Genomic DNA, 23539 nt, shown 5'->3' on the forward strand with positions numbered 1-23539 from the left:
TGGCCACTATGGTAATGATTTTTTGGGGGTGGGGGGTGAAAGAGTACATCGGTCCTATGTGATCAAATACCACACAGCAAACAGTAAGTCCTGCCTGGGAATATTTAAATGTAAAATATTACTTTTCATCAGAGGAAATGGTGGTTTTGTATCACTTTCATCAGATGCTTCCACATATGCTAATTTCTAAGGCTAAAACTTCACGTTGCAGGGAAACTTCCCCAACCATTTATTCATTTATTAAAAGCCAAAGCAGGCTGTGAACCAGAGCTGCAGAAACATTGGCAAAAGGTCCCCTCTAGCTCAAACCAACATCTCTGTGGCTATTTTTCATCGATACTTGTGACCCGAGCATTTCAAGCCACCATCTTTCAAATACGTCACTTGACTTCACTTTGGAAACAAGTTTTTCACCTGTTGAGTGTTACCTCTGTTTTTTAAAAAATAAACCAAAATCTAAACACAAATACCTAAATGCAAAATATTGTGGTTCAGATATGACCCACAATTTAATCAGATATGACTTATTTGTATGGTAATGTTTTATAAATATAATTCCTTGTGGTTTCTTGACTTTTTTACAACTTGGTGCTCCAGTCACCTGCCCACTTTTTTTGCTGAGCCCCTGAGAGGCTTATCACCATCAATATGCCATTCTGACTTCCTCTGAGATGCTACTGAAGTTCCTTTCAGGAGGTGTTCTGCTAGTAGCAGTATTCTGCTGTGGCGCTTTACTTGTAGTGACATCTGGTGCCTGTTCATTGCATTGCAAGCTTTTTTAATATGTAACCAATCCCCAACGCTATTATTCCTTTGTAAAACGCCAACCAGAGATAGCCAGTATTTATTGCTAATAATTTTTGTGTTGTACTTAAAATTCAAACTTGTTCATACTGCTGGTAAAATCAAAGAGGTTGTATTTGTGAGATAGAGGAATCAAAAAGACTAAAATAAAAGAAAGGTAAGAAAAATACATGTATTATGGGTAGAGTTTCGTATTATATGTAATGAATTAAACTTTATTATAAGATTTATAGTAATTAAATTTTTAAGGGCTACTCTGTGATATATACATTACTTTTTTATCCCTAACTCATTTTGCACTGCAAACACCAAGCAGGTGATTTTATGAAGTATGAAAAAAGTAGACAAATAATCTGTTGACTATTCTACAATGTTCATGTGAAGAATAAAATAATAATAATTTACTTTAGAAGAGCATCTACATAGGCATTGCTCTACTAGTGTATAAAGTATTGAAAACTTAATAGGAAAATCTTTTAAATGTCATATTTCATCATGGATTGGCCCGTTAAACAGCTTCATTACTAATGATATTTCCTATTACTAATTCTGTCTGTTGTTACCATTGTAAGAATTCAGAAAAATGAGGTTAAGACTAGCCATATTGAACTTGTATGCTGCAGTTCATTCGAAGATCACTGGGCAGTTCACACCATAAAATTACAGAATAAGAAAACAAAATAAATAGCAAAAAACAAAAGCACACCAATAACCCCTCTCCCACAAGCACATTTAAAAGGCCATAAATTGTCCATAAACAGGCCTTTAGCTGATTAAACAAATGTTTTTGCTTGACACCTAAAGGTATGTAACAAAGGCACTAGGCGCCATGCACCTTTCTGGGAAAAGCATTCCAAAAACAGGGAGCCACTGCAGAAAAGGCCAGTTCTTGTTTTGCCACCTTCCAAATCTCCCATGGAGGGAACACGTGAAGAAGGACTTCCGATCACAACTGCAGGGTCCTGGTTGGTTCATATGGGGAGAGGTGGTCTTTGAGATATTGTGGTCCTGGACTGTTAAATGTTTTATAGGTCAAAACCAGCACTTTTCATTGGGTCCAGAAACAAACTGGCAGCCAAGTGCAATTAGGCCAGGATTGGTGCAATACGCTCAAACCGTCTTGCCCCGGTGAGCAACCCTGCCTGCTGAATTCTGCACCAGAATCTCCCAAGAAGAGGAGACTGGCAATTGGTCAGTACCATAGTTACTTAGATTTCGTGAATCCAGGGAGGGTTTCTTAAAGAGTGGGCTTACTACTTGAGGACTGCTTGTCTAGTCCTTGAGCCTTACCAGCTGAAACTCATTCAACACAACAAGACTGGACTGTGCTCTGGACACCCCTTGAGATCGATCTGTAAAAGCTCTCTGGACAACACAGCAAGGATGGAATGGAGGCAGCAAAGTGTATCTTTTTTGCTGCCTTCACTGCCACCAGGTAGGTTTGATTATGAGCCCTCACTAGTGTTCGATTGCATTTGGCTGGAGTTTTTTCCACCACTTGTGTTCAAGGAGAGGGAAATGAGGGAAAGCAGCCTATCATTACATTCTTGTAAAAAGAGATAATAAAAGAAGATTCCAGCTTTTCTACCACATCAAAAGTATGGTAATGAGATTGTACTTTATAGTCTGATATCACATTTCCTTGGTATTCAGTCACCATGCAAGAGAACTCTTCACCTGGAATGATGGAAACTAGCATTGTAAGAGCTTTTGAAGCTGTATCTGCAATGTCCATGCCTTTCGAAACAGAGAATTACTGCATTAGTACCTATCTAGGCGGGGGTGGCGCTGTGGTCTAAACCACTGAGCCTAGGGCTTGCCTATCGGAAGGTCGGTGGTTCGAATCCCCGCGACGGGGTGAGCTCCCGTTGCTCGGTCCCAGCTCTTGCCAACCTAGCAGTTCAAAAGCATGTCAAAGTGCAAGTAGATAAATAAGTACTGCTCCGGCGGGAAGCTAAACGGCATTTCCGTGCACTGCTCTGGTTTTGCCAGAAGCGGCTTAGTCATGCAGGCCACATGACCCGGAAAAACTGTCTGCGGACAAACGTCGGCTCCCTCGGCCAGTAAAGCGCCGTAACCCCAGAGTCGTTCGTGACTGGACATAACTATCGGGGTCCTTTACCTTTTTAGACTGTGTTGATGTATGCCCTACATCAACACAGCCACCCCAGTTCCTTTGGGGGGGGGAATGAAACTATATTGAGCAATGCCTTGTTTTGTTTTTGCTACTTGGTTTGTTCTGGAGCAGACAGAGGCTGGGGTGATATCCTCCTATGCTAGTCAGGTGGGGAAAGTCATTTAGCTGTGCCCTGAGTTCTCAGTTACCTCCAATAGTTTCCTTTTGCTTTTATAAATTACTGGTGCAAAAGAGAGACAAACCTGTTCAATGTTGATTTTATAGTACAGCAAATGTGCAGTTGCTTCTCATTTCGTTGTAGGGAGATCCAGGTGTCCATGTAGTTTTGTGCCCTTGCTCAGCGTTCAAACGCCAGTATCTTGGAAGTGGGATATACTTTTCCCCAGATGAACATGGCAGATAGTGAATGTTGTGTTGTGCAAGTGTCAGGGCACCTGCTGGGAGTGCCTTTGACATTGCTAGTAAACAGCCTCCCATGTTTGCGTTGTGGAGTAACTCTTTAATTTCTCTGGGAGACATCCTTTTCTGTGCCACTTAAATGTGGGACGGCGCCTGTACCCCTTTAAAATGGAAACAGACACAGTTTGAATCTTCTCCCTTGTAACAAGGCAAAGGTGTTATTAATGGGAGCCAGGATCAAGTCAGACCACTGGTCCATCTAATTCAGTGTTGTCTATATGGACTGCCAGCGGTTCTTTGGATTTCCATTAGGGGTCTCTCCAAGCCTTACCAGAAGATGCTGAGGATTGAACCAAGGGTTTTCTTTGTGCAGAGCAGTTGCTCTCCTACAGAGTGATGATCCTTCATTATTAATTAATTAATTATTATGTAGGCGCCACAGGTGAGAGCTGTAAGCATGTGACAGCAGCCACACCCCAGGAATGGCCTGCTAAACCAGGTGTGGGTAGCCGATGGGTCTCAGACCCTGAGTTAGGGACTTCCCCTGCATGTGAAAACAGGCTTTACCGGTGGAGCAGACGGGACAAGTACTGGGTCCAATGGTCAAGAAGGTGGTGTCTTCATGTGCTGTAGAAGGAAGTGAGGGGCAGATGGGGCTCTTCCGCCTGGGAAGGTAGCCCATCTAGGAGAAGGGAAAACTCTGATGCTAAACCTCCACTGTGGAATCATCTTCAGGAGAAGAGAAGGCTAAGGAGTAAACCCTACACAAATCTGGAGTAGAGTCCCTAAGACGTTTGAATGGTGCCTTGTACACCTTCTTCCAGCTACTCCTGCAGCCAAGCTGGTGCCAAATGTATTGCTCTGCTCAGCGAGGCTGGGGGGGTGGGGTCTTGTCCATAGCTGCCAAGTTTTCCCTTTTCTCGCGAGGAAGCCTATTCAGCATAAGGGAAAATCCCTGTAAAAAAGGGATAACTTGGCAGCTATGGTCTTGTCATCTGGGCAGTCCAGGGCCTCCTTACACACTGACCAGGCTTGCACATTGTGGAAGGTTACTTTGGGGCTACTAAGACAGCGGTTTGACTTCAGCCCCGGAGGCACACTACATTGTCTTTTGAGACAGCCAGATAGCAATATTATGTAGTATTAACTCTGTACAAGCGTTGAAAATGCATGTCCTGCTCCCAGTTTACAATCTAAAGAATTACTTCCACATTAAAAAAAGAAAAAAAAGAAGAACGCTCAGTAGCATGGAAGCTAACATGACCTCAGCATTTAACTGCAACATATTAGGAATTCTGGCAGTGAGATTCAGACATCTCATTCACTGTGCCATTAGACCAGAAGATGGAGCCATTAGCTTGTTATCCAGTGATTGGACGTCAGCACTGCAGCTGGTCAGAAAGAGGTACTACAGTTTGCTAACCCATCAGATGTTAGATGACACCATGGGCCAATGGAAATTCAACTCTGGACAAGCTCCTCAGTCTGCTATCAGATTAGTTGTCACCAGTGTAGTCCTAGTCAGTGTATTTATCCACCACAAATACATTTCTGCTCACACAGAAAACAAAGCAGTCTACAACAACCGAATATAATCATAAGATAAACTATCTCTCCGGAATAACATGAACCATTCGACAATGAACGATTCATTTAAAATACACCCCCGCCCCCAAAAAATAAGAACAAAGCTTACCTGTAGAGGAATCACATTTTATACTTAGACCCAGCACTCCAGAAAGCCCCCGCACTGTTCTTTTGGCAATGGATCCTTATGAAGACTCCTTTTCCTGTTACAGGGCTGATATATGTGGTGGAGTCTCCTCCTTTGGAGGTCTTTAAGCAGAGGCTTGACAGGCATATGTCAAGAATGCTTTGATGGTGTTTCCTACTTGGCAGGGGGTTGTATTGGATGGCCCTTGTGGTCTCTTTCAACTCTATGATTCTATATTATAAAGACAATCAGTTGGCATATGGAACTGGACTCCAGATATGCAGCAATGGAACTTTCACCGGGTCTTGTCACAGATACTATAGGTCAGGCATCCCCAATCTTTGGCCCTCCAGATGTTTTGGACTACTGTTCCCATCTTCCCTGACCACTGGTCCTCTTAGCTAGGGATCATGGGAGTTGTAGGCCAAAACATCTGGAGGGCCGCAGTTTGGGGATGCCTGCTATAGGTGAAAGGAAAGATGCCTGGCCAGGAATACATAACAACTGTGAAATAAGACCTCCCTCCACCACATAAAAATAGTCTGCACCCACTCACACTCCTATGCGGACAATATAGCTGCAGGCTGCAGAACATGCAACCATCAGGTTTGAAGCAGGATGGCTGTCATCTATGAATGCCTGACGTAGGCTGCAGAAATGGAAAGAGCACCATACCTGGTTAAAATGCTGCTTGCTGCTCAAGGCTTGCATACTGTGCCAGCCTGATTTGGCTCAAGCACATGATTTGTGAGGGAAGACAGCTGTATTTATTTTAAAAAATAACTCTAATGTACCAACACAAAGTAGAAGTATCTTTTCTGAAGAGTTAATCATGGTGCAACACATTGTGGTTTCTGTTCTGCTGGTGCCATGTTAGGAGTTCATGAGTTTACAGTGGTACCTCGGGTTAAGAACTTAATTCGTTCCAAAGCTCCATTCTAACCTGAAACGGTTCTTAACCTGAGGTACCACTTTAGCTAATGGGACCTCCTGCTGCCGCTTCGCTGCAGCCGCGTGATTTCCGTTCTCATCCTGAAGTGAAGTTATCAACCTGAGGTACTACTTCTGGGTTAGCGGAGTCTGCAACCTGAAGTGTATGTAACCCGAGGTGCCACTGTACAGTATAGACAACTGTGTGTGTGTGTGTGTGTGTGTGTGTGTGTGTTAGAAACGGTTTCAAGGACTTTGATTCTGTTGAAAGAGTCGAACGCTACCCATGACTGTGAGAATTCTGTATACTGTTGTCTCTGTTGTTGTCCCTACTACCGTATATACCAGTTTTTGTCTCAAAGACCTCCAAAGTGCTGAACAACATATTAAGACAAAATATACAATAGAGTGCCATAAAGTGCTGTAAATCAGTCAGCATCGGAGCAAAGCAATTACAAAGCAGCAAAATCACAACACAGGAGTGCCGAAAACAGCCTCCCCCCCCCCATTCCTGAGACATTTTTGTCACTCCTAAAATTCAAGCTTAACCTATTTTGATAATTGGCATGCATAATAAATGAGCTGCTTATAGCATTTACATGGATGTAAGTTACTTTTAAAAATCCATCAGTACTGGCAAAACATGACACTTACTGTCACCCCATGACAAGTAAATATGCCCCTAAAAAGCATGTTTGTTAACACAATCTATTTTCTCAGGCAGCGTTTGTGCAAGCAGAAACTCAGAAGTCATTTTTTCTGCTACTCATTCGTTTGCATTGTGTCAGTGCCCTGGGCTAGCATGCGTATAGTCTGCAGATCTGCGCAATACAACAGGAAGCTTCTCTCCCCCCCCCCCCCGGCTGCGTTCTAAGATAACATTACTTTTTATCAATAGAGTGTACCTTCCCTAGATCTCCCGGTGCATAGGAATGGGCTTGGGCAATCAACTATTGAATCAACTACCTCTGCTGCGCGATTTCCGTTCTCATCCTGAGGTAAATTTCTTAACCTGAGGTACTACTTCCGGGTTAGCAGAGTCTGTAAGCCGAAGTGTTTGTAACCTGAGGCGTTTGTAACTCGAGGTACCACTGTATATCCCTGTTTCCCTTTATCCCCGTTTCTTCAAAGGAGCAAACAAGGGAGGTGCTTTTTAATTTTACTTTATTTATTTGTTGAATGTGTTCGTCGCCTTGTCTGGCCCAATTTACAGCCAGCCCCACGACACACAGAGATACATGAAAACCAAGAGGAACAATAAATACATTGAAAACATCCTGCCCACTTCAAACAGGACACTGATAGTTAAGGGCTGAAGGCCTGGTTATAGAGGACTGTTTTTACCTAGCACCAAAAGATATCCGCAGGGAGGTTTTGCTGGCGCCTTCATTATACACCTTTAGGCCCCAGGCAAAATGTACTTCTTCAGCCAGGCCACGGGTTGATTAACATCTTGTACCCCTTTTAAATGTGTTGGGTGTGTGTGTTACTGTTTCTTTCCCCCTTGTCTTTATCATGTATCTTGTGCTTTTATATTGCAATTTTATGTGCACTGCCCTGAGATCTGCAGATGAAAGGCGGTATACAAAGTTAATAAATAATAACAAATAATAAATTAAATAAAGATATATAATGAGGGCACCAGGCAATAAGGACTTAGTATATTTTGTCAAGTTTACGCTTGCTGTTCCTGAAGATGTCTGGCCTTGTTTCTCAGCTGTATCTGAACGTGCCTGATAGGCTTAGGGCTCATGCCAAATTTCCATCTTATTTTAATAAAATGTTTGATATGAGCCAATGTCCCCAGTCCTTTTGGTAGGCTGGTGCCCACTTCAAAGGCTCCCACTCCAACTGGTGCTAATTGGCTTCATTGCTGGCAGCCTCAGGACACAGAAGGGGGCATGGAGATTGAGTTACACCTGCACTTTTTTGTATACATCTGCTGTGTTTGTAAAGTTGCTGTTTCTCAGTCATTATAAGGCAAATTCACGGTGGTGGAAATATGAAGGCTATGAAATTGAGCTTTCGAGAAAATAAAAATAGGACTATATCTATACCGAGGCAATATAAAAAAGGATCTTATTCTGTGGTGGCTATTATTATATTATGTACTGCAGGGTCGTAATGGCTCAAGATTCACTTCAGGTTTGTGATTTCATGGCATCTGAAGCCGCTATTTTTTAACAGTGCACTGAGATGCGCCAGTGCATTTGAAGCGGGCTCAATAAACCTGGCTGAGGAATAATTTGGGATCTGGTATAAATGGACACATCTTGCTCAAGGAAACCTCTCTCCACCACAAGTCAGGCAAACCTTCTATCACCATCAAGAGTCAAGTGACAGGCACATGCTCTAGTCCTTGAATGCAGTAGCTCCAACTTCTATTCTTTCTTTCTTTCTTTCTTTCTTTCTTTCTTTCTTTCTTTCTTTCCAGTTTTTTTGGCTTGGTGACTAACTGATTCCTCCACTTAGAATACATTGCTCACACCTCTCATTTCTAAAAAAAGGTCTGTATTTAATCAAATGAAGTTAAGAAAGCTTATTTCCCATTTATTTTTAGTGATACAGGAACACTCTGCGCAGCTTCCCCCAACCTGGACTACATCTCCCATCTGCCACAGCTTTGTGCCACAGCTCAGGTCAGCTTGACGCACAGCTGACGGTGTGCAGTGGGGAGTTAACTTCCTTAAATAATCTTCAGGCTGCTGGTGCTGTTAGATGAAAATGATAAAGAACCCATTCAAACACCTACAGACTGTTCCATTTTATTAATGAAACTCAATGGAAAACGCAGGAGATAGTTGAATGAAAACCAATATAGAAGCCAGAAATTAAGTGTCTACCTAGGGACCAGATGGAGAACTCTCTTGACAAAGTGTTAGTATAACTCAATAAATCAACCTTTTTCAGAGCAGGCCAAAAGGGACAGGTTGTGCCTTACTTGCCATATAATCAGCTGCACAGAATTTAAGGAAAAGGGGGGAGGGACATTAAACAAGGCCACATGATTGGCACAAGACACCGGGAATTCTTCAGAAATAAAAAAAGCAGTGTGCATTGTGCCTAATGCAAGCATCCAACTGTGAGCTGAACTGAGGTGAGCACAGCCCACCTTCAGAGATTCCTGCTTTGATTCTGCATCCCACCCCAGTCCTCTGCCAGCTGCTACTCCCACTTACCTTGGGGAAGAGGCACAAGGTAGCAGCTGGTGAAGGGTTCTAACAGAACTGCTAGGTTGCCTGTGCAGCTGGAAATTGCACACAACATATTTTCTGCTGGGGAATCACAGACAGGGCCCAAGCCATATGACCCGTTTCCCTGGAAGTAAATCATATTCCGCAAGTCATTTCCAGCTGAATGGCAGCTCACCGGTCTTTGCTGGATCCCTGTGTTGGCTATTGCCCTGTCTCACGCCCTCAGGGTTGTGTTTTGGCCTCAGGAGCTGGGACAGAGTAGCAAACTGTAAGAAAGGCAGGGAAACCAGACTCCTCAGCTGTGTGTGCCAATGGCCATCTAAGGAGCCACCAGAACTGTGGTTTGGAATAGCGTCCTGGGCAGTGAAGATGCTCCAGATCGGCCCCACTTGGCTTCACTGGCCACTGGGTTATTCAAGGAGGTTTTCTGTTTGCCTGAGCAATAATGCACACTTCCTAGCTCTCATTCCTGAGCATAAGCTGGGCTCCCTACTTCTTGCTGACTCTTCTGATAACTCTGGCACACCCCGAGGTTGGCATTTTGGCGTTCGGGTGCTACATCAAAGACTTGGAGAGCTGCCTGCAGAGCCCCCATCAAGGCATTACGCATTTACTATTCAAAGGGTGCAAATGCTTCCCCCTCACCCCCCCAGGCTGAGCACAAGGCTGCTCACCCATCAAGGAAATAAGTGGGCTCAAGCAGGGCACACACTTTCCCCTCGCATTCCCAAATGAATGCAAAGACATGCTATGCAAAGGTCAGTATTTCGAATTAGGATAATTTTATGCTGAGTGGTAACTCAAGACTGCCGACAAATTGCGCAGAAGCCTTCTCTATTACGTATCGCATGAAGCCGGCAGATATTATGCCGAAGTGACAGGAGAGCTTAAATAAAGCAGCCTGATGGAAACTGGAAGGAACTATTAACAGTAGACGGTAGAATTCCCTATTATCTGCAGCTTGGTTATTCAAAACATCTTGTTATCAAGATTGACTTTGTGCCCTGCATGCTAATCCTCTTCCCATGTAATCCTGTGCAAATAGCATTCCTGTTTATCTGAGCAGTTGCCCTCTATGATAGAGGATGGGTAGCTGCCCCATAATTATTATTATTGTAGCCCTCAGCTTGTGTTGAGGGTTAAAATGAAAGTATTGCTGCTGGGAAATATTAGAAACAATGAGAATTTAGTTTGTTTTGATAGGTGCTAAAATCAGCCACAAGAAAGGCCTTATCTTTGGTGCATAGATAAATATCTAACATAGAAAAGAGATGCTTTTTTTTTGAGCAAGTTGTCTATTAAAACATGCGAACCTCATTTGATTTGTTGTTCTTAAGCTCTGAAAATGGGGAATGGGAATGAGAGCGAATGCTCCTTCTCTAGGGAATCTGGGAAGGCAGCCTGCGGAAAGTCACATCTATATGTTGACCTGTTAGTTGTGAAAACAAGAGAAGAAAGCCAATCACATACAATTCCGCAGACATTCTGACAGCTAACAGAGGCATTAGCAATTTGCAGCACACATGACATAGAGGCTGCAAATATCCAAGAATCACACTGAAGAGTTTCCTCACTGAAATAAAATAGTAGGCTGAAGAAGCAGGAGGGCACAGGAAAAAAATTGAGAAAATGGAACATATCATCGTTCTGTATGCTGAAACTAATCCTAGGGCACAGTTTGAAAAAGGGAGCCATGTAGTAAAAAGGAACATGTAATATTTTGTTACAGAAGCGGAAGACACAGCAGTGCACTGGTAAATGGCAATACACAATTGTGTTCATTTTTTACTGTGGATTTTGGGTTATGGGATATGTGGGCTCAAACAATGGACACAGCAATTAGTTTTCCATTTTATTCATGCCATTTTATTCGTAACCCCACTTATTTCATACATGTTTGAAATAAGTGAACTGCTTAATTATTGTAATGCCCCAATGGATTTGTTACTGCGTGTATTTTATTTTAATTATGCATTGATTTTATAGTTGTGAACTGCTTCGGAGCTATTTTGGCATATGAGCAGTATATAAATGAAATAATAATAGTAGCAATAATTTTGTGCGGAAATTGCTTTTTATGGGCAAGGTTCTTGAATGGTAAACTCTTTTAGGAACTTGGTAAGTCTATCATGTTCCACTGTCTTTGCAGGTCACTAATCAGGACCTCTTCAAATAAAAGTGCAAATAAAAGACTAATACTGTACTGTAGGCTGGAGACTGATGCTTCCTCTATGGCTCATCACATTGCAGCTGCAGACATAGCTGCCAAGTTTTCCCTTTTCTCGCGAGGAAGCCTATTCAGCATAATGGAAAATCCCTTTAAAAAAAGGGATAACTTGGCAGCTATGGCTACAGACCTAAAAGAGAGGAGTAAAGAAAGCCCCTCCAGGGTTGGCCCAATATGTCTTGCTATCTGAGGCAAACCAGATCATGTGCTCCGCCTCAAATTTCTTTTCTGGATCTTAACTCAACTGGTAGTTGAATCTTACTTCAACCCAGTTAATTGGAGAGTATCTTCCACTGTACCTGGGGGGCAGCATGCAAACCTAGGGGGTGCAGGCCAAGCTGTGTAGAATACAAAGTTGTTCTTCAGCACCTCTATCCTTGCCCACTCCCCAGTATCTGCTGCCTGAAGCAGCTGACTCACTTTACCTAATGGTAGGCTGCTCCTGCTTCCTTCGCCCAGTTTCAGTTCTGGAACAACTAGGGTTAGTTTTACCTTTTTTCTCGCCAAAGGTACCCAAATCAGCATTTGCTAGTATGTTTCTAACCATGGTTGCAAGCTGTGATTTAGAACAATGATTAGCAAAAAACGCCACCCTAGCAATAAGGCATATTTTGCCCTTGAATGAAGCGGGAGGCAGAAATACTTAAGGGGAAGATGGAAAAGATGATGCTCCAGAACTTTTTCATCCCAGAGGACAATCTTTCACACAGCTGCAACACAGAGAACTAGTCCAGAGAGCCTCTTCCTTTCCTTCACTGGCATGGTTCACATATCACACTAAGTCAAACTCTGGCTTAGCATAAGTACTCGTCTGTTGGCTTCTATAGAGAAGATCACAACTGCTTCCTGGTCATTCTGTTGCTCTGCTGTTCTGAGCTATGCCATGATTTGGCTTAGCACATTCTTCAAGCCTGGGGTAATGGTTTAGCTCTTCTAAACAAACCACAAGCCAGCAGGGCAAACCTGTGAAAATGTGAAACATTTCCTAAGAGCCAGTCTGAACATAAGGTATTTGTTCACTACCTCATCAAAATGGAGAGATTCAAAGTTCTCCCCCAAATGCACTAGGATGTTTCTAGGCCAGCCAGAAAGCACTGATTTGGTGTACACATAGTCCAAGATGCTCAGAATGCTAGGAAAGTCTGAAGGAGAGACATGTGTAAGTCTCTCCTTTGAAACCAGGCATTAAATGTACCTCAAAATAATGAAGATACACCCAGAAAGCTGAAATTTGATATACCTGCAATTCAAGGCACATTGAGGATTCAGTCTGAAAATGGGAGGTTTATGCATATTAAAGTCCAAACCTGAAGCATAACATTTACCTTACTAATATTGACCAGCATTCTACTACAAAGGGCACCAGGACAGATACAGTGGTACCTCTGGTTACAAAATTAATTCGTTCCAACCTGGGGCAAAGTTCACAACCAGAAGCAGCTACTTCCGGATTAACAGAGCTTGTAACTGGAAGCATTCGTAACCAGAAGCGTTTGTAAACAGAGGTACCACTGTACAGGGAGAAATGTTGGGCTGCAGTAATACAATTTTCTCTCTTCGTGTTTGCTTCGTGCTTGGATTTGGAGGGAGGAGGAGAGAGAGAGAGAGTAAAAAAAATTATGCGTAGTTTCTGGGACTGCCAAGGTGCTTGCAGAATTCATACTTAATTTCCTAGTGAGGGGTGTATATGTATGTGTGTGTGCTTGTGTGCACATGCATGTACGCACTTCTCAAAAACAATTTTACAAAATCCACTCTCTTCCTCAAACTAGTCTTCCTTCCCCAAGCATCACTACTTAATTCATGCAGCATTTCAGTTTATATTTTTGTTGGCTACAAGTGATAACTTGTCGGCTCCATTGTCTTAACTAGATCCCTCAATGGAAGAATGTGGTTCTGCATTGCCCATCTGTGGGAATTCCCAGTTGGAAATATGTACAGTGTAGGCAGAGCTCCAGCAGGGATAGATAATTGGTAGTTGTGTGTCCCACCGTACAGTTCCACATTAGTGACATGGAAATAATATGTGTACAACGGAACGACTGTGATCCTGCTCAGCCATCGGTGTTAAATTGTTATAATTGAGTTGTGGGCCAGGAGCAAGCCAGTAGGTGTGGCAGCATAGACAAAAGGGACAGGAAATTGCCTAGTAGCGTCATTTGCTGTTTCTCAGTCTTCATTTTGATTGCAATTGTCAGCTTGGTATTAGTGTTTTTGTGTGAGCTGTTTTATTGCGGACCGTGTGGGTGAGATTCCAACATGAAACAGTGAAAGGATGCAGTTGATTGTTTTAGGCACTACTAGTTATATTTTCAATGAAACTTTTCCCATGTAACGTGTTGAATAGTATGCTATAAAGAACCGGTGTGTTTAGAAACAAGTTTATAAATCAGTGTAAAAGTAATCCTTTTACCAGTAATAACCTGGTGTGTGGCAACTAAAATCATTATCCCTTGTTAATTTTCGAATCATCTTTTGCACATGTTTCGAGGTGAATTGGAAACGTTATCATAAAAGCATTTAAATATAGTTTTTAAACCAGTCCAAAGGTTTTGACATGAACAGCTTTTCATCCAGCTGGAAAGACTTGCAGAAGCAAAAATATATTCTGTTTTTTTTCTGAACCTACAGCTGCAATACAGATGTGCACTTTTAAAAGGCTGCTTTACCAAGCCTGACCTTGAAATACTTTTACATAGATTTTTGACTCCTGTAGACGTTTTGGATTGGGGTGAGCAGCTTAATGCAAGAGGCCAGCCAGTCTGGCATAGTGATAGGTTGTTAGGAAGTTCTGCACCAGATCTTTGTTTTAACCAGAAAGATATGGATGAGGCACTGTCTCCCTGCCTAACCTGCCTCTTAGAACTGTTAAAATATGAACAAATAGGCACAAACCTCTTCAAAGGAAGAGCAGGATAAAAAAAAACCCTGAAGAAAAAATATTATAGCATTTTCAAATATTAAATATTAATCCTGGAGATACAGTGCTAAAGATACGGTAGTTCCAAAAGCCATTCCAATATGCTCACAGTGACCTATCCCCAAACACAGCATTTTAAAAGGAGTTATGGATTAACACTTTAATCTGAAACACATTTTCTAGAAAATAATTTAAGGGTGTCTAATTTTTCAATTTGCCTTCTTTAAAAACCACATTCATTTCAATTTTTATGTTTTAAAACATACTGTAATCACATTAATTTTCCTTCATTTTAATTGTATTCATTTTCATTTTATCTTTCTTTCTTTTCTTCCTTTTTATGGACACCCAACCTGTCTTTTGCTACCCATCTCCTGCTTGTACATTTTGTGTTTTCCATCTTGTGGCATTGAAATCTCAGGCATTCTACCACCTCCTTTCCCAGAGCATTAGATTTGCCATTGGACAAAGAATCCTAGACTCCTAGACCCAAAATCCGAGGCAATGATTACAATGTAAAACTAATTTGGAAATGAAAATTCGTTTTTCATATTCATTTTGAATATGAACATGGAATGCCCTAACATCAGATTTCAAGGAAATAAACAACTATCTGACTTTTAGAAGACATCTGAAGGCATCCCTGTATCGGGAAATTTTTAATGTCTAATGTTTTACAATTATTTATGCACTGTAAGCTGCCCAGAGTGGCTGGGGAAACCCAGCCAGATGGCCAGGGAATAATAATAATAATAATAATAATAATAATAATAATAATAATAATATGGAAGTTGAATGAATTTGGATGAATTCTTTATGGTTTTAGAACAAACTCATGTCCCTAAAATAAACCTCCATTGATTTTATGCTTGTTTATTGCCTGAATTTCTGCACATGCTCCTTATAGTATGAAACTGCCATGTGATGGTCTAGCATGTAGAATGCTCTTTTGATCAAATGGAAACATGTTCCAATGAATAGGATGCATCCCCAAGTGATTTGGGATACACCTGAAATTCAATTAAAAGTGATTGGTGGCAGTTTTAATACAGTAATAATTGTTATCATATATGTGTTCTCAACGCAACCATATCTGTATTAGTGGATAGTATTTCATTAGGTGGAATTAGGTTGGGGAAGCTGAATGTCAATAATTGCCAGGATGTCATACGTAGATACAGTGGTGCCTCGCTAGACGAATGCCCTGTAAGACGAATTTTTCGCTTAACGAAGAGATTTTTTGAGCGGAGGTTGCCTCGCGAGACGAATTCGTTTTGTGAAAAAATTGTCTAGCGAATCGCGGTTTCCCATAGGAATGCATTGAAATTCAATTAATGCGTTTCTATGGGCAAAAAAAAAATTCAATGCATTCCTATGGGATTTGCTAGACGAATTTTTCGCAAAATGAATTGACTCACAGAACGAATTCAATTCGTCTAGCGAGGCACCACTGTACTGAATAATTACATATAACTCCAGGTGGTAAGCCTACATAAATTAAAAGTGTTAATCATAACATTTACAAATCTAAGAATTATTATTGGAGTTGTATAATTATTGTGTGATCAGTACTGCATGTAATTAATGCATAATTGGATGGAATTTGCTTTTGCAGTGACACCTTGTCCTTGTTTAAAGGTCTCTGTTGCAACAGTTGAGTGTAAATAAAACATGAATTGGTCTTCATATATAATAGTCCACTGTACATTAGAATAATTAGCACTAGATCAGTGTTATTCATACCTGGGTGTGCCTACCTTTTCCTGATTAGGTCACAGAAAAGGTTTATGGAAAATATATTGTGAGATTGGTGAGATAGTAGTCATCCTTGAAAACCCAGTTTCCATTATATGCTACAATTTAGTTTTGAAGCTTGGCATGACTTGTATTTTTGACTCACTTATTGTCAAAAAAACCCTCTTCTTTGTAACAAAGCAGTACTGTAAATACTGTTTATACAGTAAAGCTGGTTTATAGGTCCCTAGTGACTAAGAAACACTAAAATTCTAAGTCTAATCTCCCTTTTAAATCTCATCGCAACACCCACTGTCTTCTTAGAAGAAATCATTTTAAAAGTCTTCGGTATTTCACATGAAAGGTCTGATTACCACAGTGATTTTGCAGGGGAAGGAAATCTGCAGTTGTCCTATCAGGCTGTAACCATTAGAAAGTTTGTTAAAAGTCTTGCAGAAGTTGAAATTTCTGTTCGTTATAATTGCTTTCGTAACATAAGATTGAAATGTCCCGTTTTGTTTTTGCTCTGTCAAAGTGCTGAGTTTCTAAAACTGTATTCTGCACAACTATTTTGCAGGTTTTACCTGGCAAGATGATTATACACAGCATGTCATTGCCCGTGAAGTCTCATATCTCCATAAGATTCATGATTGGCACCCTGAGGCATTCTCATCAGAAGAGCCTGATGCACAGAGGTAAATACCCAGGCATGTTATGTATCGTAATGTTTTATGTTCTCAATTATGGGACATGAAAATCTTATTTATTTATTTATTAAAAACCTGGCATGTTTGGCACATTACAAATTCAGGATCTCCCTTGTACTGGCGGGGCAGTGGGGAGCAGAGATCTTATTGGCACATGTGGTGGAGTTGCACCAAAGTTCATGAATTTTAGAAAAAAAGTGAATACAGAAATCTGTACACTTACAGGTGAAAATGTGATCCTGGATCCTTCACTATGTATTTTGTCTGTTTTTGATAAAGGTAGGGCAGATCTTATATGTAAACAGTTTTAATTGTAGATCTAGTAGCTGCTCAATGAGTGATTGCTCAGGTCTGGTCTGGAAAGAAGCTTCATGCTATACGTAAGCAACTGGTTCAAGAAAGTTACCGTATGTTCATTGCTATCTCAGAGAAACTGACATGTGGTAATAGTCAAGTGACTGTGATGTTGTTCTTTCTGATTTCACCTCCAATTCAGGGTTATTTTTTAAACTTACGACATCACAGTCATACGAGTGGCACATTCCTTCAAAATATGATTTTATTTGGCAGCATCTATAAACAGACAAGACCTTTTATTCCAACCCCCCCCCCATTTACTTCATTGTACAAGGTAAATTAATTGTTATTATGACCAAAGAGAACCCATACTTGGCTCAAAGCCTTACTATTAAAAGTGATGGAAACACTTCTAGCTCAACCTGTTCTTAATCATTATTATTATTATTATTATTATTATTATTATTATTATTATTATTACTGTAAAAATAAAAACAACAGGCTTGTTTGTTCTTCCACAGCTCTTTGATCCAGTGGAAGCTTCTGTTAGTGGACAAGCAGAGACCGACTTTTTGCTGATTCCGCTTTCTGTCTGCTGCTCCTGCGCCCCTCCCAGATCTGTTCAAGAGGGTTGAGGACCCCTTGTAACAGCATGGAGGGAGGCGCAACAGATTGCAGGAGTAAGAAGGAATCTGTGGAAATCACGCCCTCCTTTCAGTTCATGGAAATCTCTGTTGGATCAAAGAGCTTTCTGTCAGCAGGGAAACACAATTTGATCCAACCCATTCTTATTAACCATTTCTGAATATATCTTATTGAGCTTGTGTCTTTTTACTGAAACATTGATATTTCCAAATATTCTAATGTATTCCACCTTTCAAAAGTATTAGTTGTATGCTGCTGGGCACTATATACTTAATATTCAAAGGTGCTGGTTAATTTCTGAGTCTACTGCACATTTTATAATGTGAGTAACATTGTTTAACTTTATTTCAACTTGCAGGTCTACAAAGCAGAAAGCTGATAGCAACAGGAATTTAGGTTTGGAAAAGGATGTGAACTTTGCCAAGTCTCCTCAGCAATACCTTGCCTATCTGGACATTCTCTCCCAGTCTGCAATTCCAAATTTATATTCAAAGATCAGGGGCAACAAAGCCTCTCTTAAGGTAAGGTGGTTGTTGTTGTTGTTGTTTCCTCCTGTTCTTTTCTTTTTCTTTGCTGTTAGATTTCGCAATTTTTGTGATATTCTTCCTGGGAGGTTGGCCCGGGGGTGTATGCAATCTCACAGCAGTCATTAGTTTTCTGGCCAATGGCTAGAATGTTAATGCAAAACAGTGGCACTGATTCTCCTTCTATGATTGCTCTGCCCCACCAGACTGACCACTGCTGGTTATAATTAAAGAACAGGCTGTAATGATCTCTGGCAGGCAAGCAAGCCCCGATAAGAAGTAAGGACTCTCCGGCTTGCTCGCATTGACGATAGTTGGTCAGTCTGAATCCTCGCCCCTCCCACAGTAGGAAGGATGCCAAACTACCACCTTTCCCCTCTTGCCCTTCCATTGCCCTCTGATATTATCCAGTCTCCTAGAACGGCGACTGAGAGGCTGGTCTCCGCCCTCCCCACTTCCACTTGACACAGTCTCAGACCTCTGCTTACCTGCTGATTGCCTAGCAATGCTCTGGCTGCCTTCCAACTCTTCCTCTTCTTGAGAGCTAACAGAGTCTTCCCCGGGAAGGGGGTCGAACTGCCCTTTCTTGACTCTGTCAGCCAGCTATAATCTGCAGAGTCGTTCCCTCGTTTACTTAGCTCAATTTCTGAGTCTGAGTCTTCCCCTGCTCCCTGGGGGGGCACGTTCCTGACACAGGGTGCCTCTGAGTACATTCTAAGTCTGGAAATTTGTTTTCTAGACCAGAACTGAACTGAGCTCACAATCATTTCACATAAAAGTCCATCCGTTTTAGCTTTCTTCATTTCAGCAGCCTCAGTTAGGTGGGAAAAGTCACCTTGTTGTTTCTAAACAATTAGGAGCCAGAAACCTTTGTTGATCTACTGCAAATCACCCAGGCATCTAGCAGAAGACCCTGACCTACTTACCTGACCTAACTTCTACACCTCTGGTGTATGACTATTTAGCAGCTACCTGTATGTAGAGGAGCGGTGATAACATTTTGTTAAGTGTTTCGAAGACAAAGTGCAATGGCAAGCCTAAGTATGGTAAGTATTAGCTTAGGGTACTGATTAAAAGTGCCACCTAATTAACAAGCAGCAGTTCCCTAGATGGTGTTCAACTGTAATGGCTTACTTTACATTTTTACAGGATACCACCTGGCTAAATTAGTAGTAGGGTCTTGAGAGGTGATAAATGGCTGAAATTTGCAATTATGCAGCTCCCCCTTTCCTCCCCAGAAAATGAACTGAACATAACCCACCCTCTGACATGGATTATAATCAGTTGCTTAATAGGTATGGCTGGACAAAAAGTTCTTTTTCAACTTTCTACTGAAATGAATTTTGATGGCAATGCGGTGCCATCTTTCATAACCTTGCAGATAAGTAAAATAAAAATAAAAATCGACTAGCGTATACTTTTTTCTTTTCTTTTCATCTTCTATAGCGTTTAACCTGTGGTGGGTTGTTCGCACCTACATTTCAGTGGTTGATGCTACAGTGAGCAATGAGCATTCATGTTGTGGGTTTGGGGGAAGGTCATTCTCCATGATGCCCTGAGCCCCTTCCAGTTTTGGGGTTCCTATATCTGTTGTGGTAGAAAGTATGAGAGCAAGCCTGCCAAAGCAGTTCTTCTGTCTAGGCAATGGTTGCAGTTGAATAGTAAGAGAGACCTAAGGAGCAAAACCAGGAGTATTTTAAGGGTGTTTAGAAGGATGTTACTAAGTGCTACTTGCCCAAAGATGAAGGAGGTTCTGACCAAAAAGATCAAGGTGTTTTAATATGATTTGGGCAGTTTCATAACGGCAGCCAAGTTCATCTAATTTGCTTACATAGTGGCTGACATTGTCATTTAAGTGATTAATAAAGACAAACCCCTAGTGTGTCCAGTTTTCTTCCAATCCCCCCATGCACAGTGTCGTCCCCCCAAATGAACAATTTGCACCCAACTGCACACTAAAAATCCCCTGCCTTAAATTGAGCACTATTTGATATGTAATAGCAGTAACATGTGGTGTTTGAAGTTCCCAGAATTAATGGAAATTAACAGCCCAAATAAATAAGCAATTGATTAACTGCACTGTGTTTGATGAACTGCTGTCATATGGTATGCAAAGCCACTCAGATTATAATGCTGAAATTCTGTGCACCTGTGATGACATGAAGATCATTTACGTTTCTCATGTTCCCAACATAACACTTCATACTTTTATATTCTAATATTCTAACACACACACACACATATAGTACATATTTTTTGGAAACTGACACCCACCCACCCGAGAACTGCATACACCCCTCCCTGCCTCTGATTGAGAAACATTGCTCTAATGATTATGTAAGTCCTATATAAAATGTCTCTCTAGCGTTTGGTAACCAGCATGAGCTGTGCACATTTCACTTAGCAAATATATTTTGCAGTTAAAAAAAACACAAGTATGGCCAGGCAGGAGCCAGCAATGAGTAAGAGTTCAGCGTGTAACTTATGGCCCTTGATATTCAGAAAAGCTTGGGTGGTGCAGAGATTCTTGGATGTTATAAAAATAGCAGGGGAAGCTTTTGGGGCCATTTTGGCTTTCCAGTCGAGAATGAAGCTTGAGATACTGAACTCCATAGAAAGCCAGCTGCTTTTGTTTGTCCAGGTTTCCTTCCCATAACCCACATGATAGAGCAGGCAGTTTGCAGAAGATGCACTTTACAGCAGAAAGGCTGTTCCTTCAGCCTCCAGTCTGTCCAATCAAGTGGCAACTGCACAGTCAGGCTTCAGAGGCAAAACTATTACTATTTTTGATCCGAAGAGAGTCTTTGGACCAATTTTTTTGCTTGATCATCTATATGCAGCGTGGCAGTTTTAACTAGAGGGTTTTAATTAACAACCTTCCTCATGCAGGTTTCCTCTGAAGTAGATTTTGAAACTATTTCAAAGCTTCAGCGTATCTCAGACAGGAAAAGGTTACGTAAGATCCTTAACTACGATGATCCATCTTCTCTGCCAAGCCACTGGTGGTTTCATGATATATTAATGATCTCCCTGTTGCCATCACTCAATATGACTGCTGGTTGTTTAATGTTACAGCGTTCCCCGAAGCTTGCATGAAATAATTAGAGAGAATAGAAGATCATCTTAATTAAAATTTAGTTTAGGCCAGTTCATGCAATCAGGATTTTTTCCTGTGTATCTATGGATATGGAGAACATGTCATGAAGTGTACGAGGTATAGTTCTTGCCATTGTGGCAGCTGTTCAGTAAAATAAAGAAAGGTGCAGGAATGCAATTGATATTCTCCTGTGTCCAGTTCTTAACCTGTAGTAAAGGTATGTCTAGCAGATTTTCATGTCATGTTGTCCAAGGATTCTCAGAGAACGCTGGACTTGGAGCCTGCATGCCCCTTCGCTGAGAAGCCTCTGATGTCAAGGAATTCTTATCTTTGTAACCGTTCTTACTTTTGGTGGGAGTGTGTTATCTTGAGTGGTCTGTGGAGTCTTCAGATGGTTCAGCTATTGTTAATAACAGTTTTTATCTAGTGCACCATAATTTTGTTTGACGGCCGCTGGAAAACTATTTTTCCTCTCTTAGATGTGGCTAGTCTAATATTTTAAGAGTCTTCAAAGGATAAAATAATGTGCACTTCTGTGACATTTCTGTCTGAAGGGTCAGTTACTTAAGTAAATCGTAGTGAGCGGTGTGTCATAGTCAACCTGACTTTAAGTTAGGTTGTGTGTGTTTTTTTATTGTTCATCCTGTATTATCTAGGTCACCTGCACCATCCACGACGGGTCAAGTGAACTGTTCTTTAAAATCAAAAATTTTAAAGCTCGTCCTCTGCAGAGACAGGGATGACTCAAAGTTAACAAATCGTTTTTAAAAATCTAAAGACCGTGACAAAATCTGACAAAACAGTAGTTCCTTCGCCTGAGCAATGCATCTTTTATTTTACATCCACACATCACTTTTTATTCCATCATGGAACTCAAGGTGACATGCTTGGAGAGTCTACCGTTTGGCATTGACCCCATCCAAATCGACTTGGTTTCAGCAAGGTTGATGTGTCATGCACTATCAAAGCTTACAGCAGAGGTGTCCTCCCTTCACCAGGCTCCATTAGCAGGTGGCTCCACTGTTGCAGAAGCCAAAGCCATGGGCTGCTATGGAGCTATTGCCAGTGGCATTCCCATCAGTGGTAGCAAGCACAGGGTTCCAAAATTGGATTTTTCAGGGGCAGAGCAAGGTGAGCCAAGGATCTGCTGGATCCTAAGCTGGGTCATTAGTTGTTGAGGGGGCTTGTTCAGGCCCTCCTGCTGTGCCAGCCTGCAGCTGGTACAGGAAGAAGGAGGAGGAGGAGGAGGAGGAGGAGGAGGAGGAAGAAGAAGAAGAAGAAGAAGAAGAAGAAGAAGAAGAAGAAGAAGAAGAAGAAGAAGAAGAAGAAATAAGAAATTGCGCTCCCATCTTACCTCCTTAGTGGCAAGAGCCAGAAGATACTTGGATTAGGTGGTGGCTCCACCTCACTAAGCAGCCCCAGGGTAGCTACCCATTTAGGCACACTTAGTTCCCATTGAAATCAATTGTATTTGAGCAAAGTCATGACTATTTAACAGAGAAGTATGGCTTGCAGTCACAAGTCACATATGGAGTAGTTCCAATGTGATAAAGCCTATTCCGCATTTTTTCAACTGTTGTCAGATATAATTACTCTCTGGCTCAAATATCAAACCTCATTTGATGCATGTTCATGTTGTTGCTTTTCCCAGCCTGCCCCCTCCAGCTCTCTCTTTCTTTGCCCTCTTATCCCTTGCTAGATATTTCCTGTGCCATACAGCTAATTTTGCCAGCAAAGTGAATTTACAAATCCCTGTCATTAATAGCAATTAGATTTGCAAAAAAGGGGAAAAAAGAATAAAAAGCTATTCTGCTGTGGGATTACCCTGTGAAACTCATTTTACTTTTAAATGAGGCAGGTTAGTAGTGTCCAGAGGTACTCGGCAGGAATAAAAAGACCAGATAAAATGGCGGTAACACAAACAATATTAATTCTTTGATTAAAAACATACATTAGGAAGAGCTAAGTTCTATGCAGCGGGTCTCCCCCATCCTCCTCTTCACATAAAATAGAATAAATTATCCTAGTGCTATTTGATATAGTAGTTGTGTGACGGGATTGCTATTTTCTAAGATCACATAATTCTGCCGCTGCATTATTTACCTGTGGAGAGTCTTAACTGGGTTTTCAGTACCTTTCTGTTTTGCATTCATATCCTGACCCATTGCGTTCCATTTATCTCTAGGAATTTCTCCCCCATATGAAGATTG

At 41.4% G+C, this 23539-nt stretch overlaps 1 protein-coding gene across 1 annotated transcript in view; it reads left to right on the forward strand.

Annotated features, from left to right (window-relative positions):
• Nucleotides 1-23539, forward strand: part of PTPRN2 (protein tyrosine phosphatase receptor type N2) — a 615253-nt gene that overhangs the window by 150423 nt on the left and 441291 nt on the right. Inside the window, exons 4-5 of the mRNA XM_035129839.3 lie at nucleotides 16637-16754; nucleotides 18067-18229. Coding sequence (XP_034985730.2) covers nucleotides 16637-16754; nucleotides 18067-18229 — 281 coding nt within the window. The remainder of the gene's footprint in view (nucleotides 1-16636; nucleotides 16755-18066; nucleotides 18230-23539) is intronic.

This window comes from Zootoca vivipara, chromosome 11 (assembly GCF_965207765.1).
Source record: "Zootoca vivipara chromosome 11, rZooViv2.hap1.1, whole genome shotgun sequence".
Classification (NCBI taxonomy): domain Eukaryota; kingdom Metazoa; phylum Chordata; class Lepidosauria; order Squamata; family Lacertidae; genus Zootoca; species Zootoca vivipara.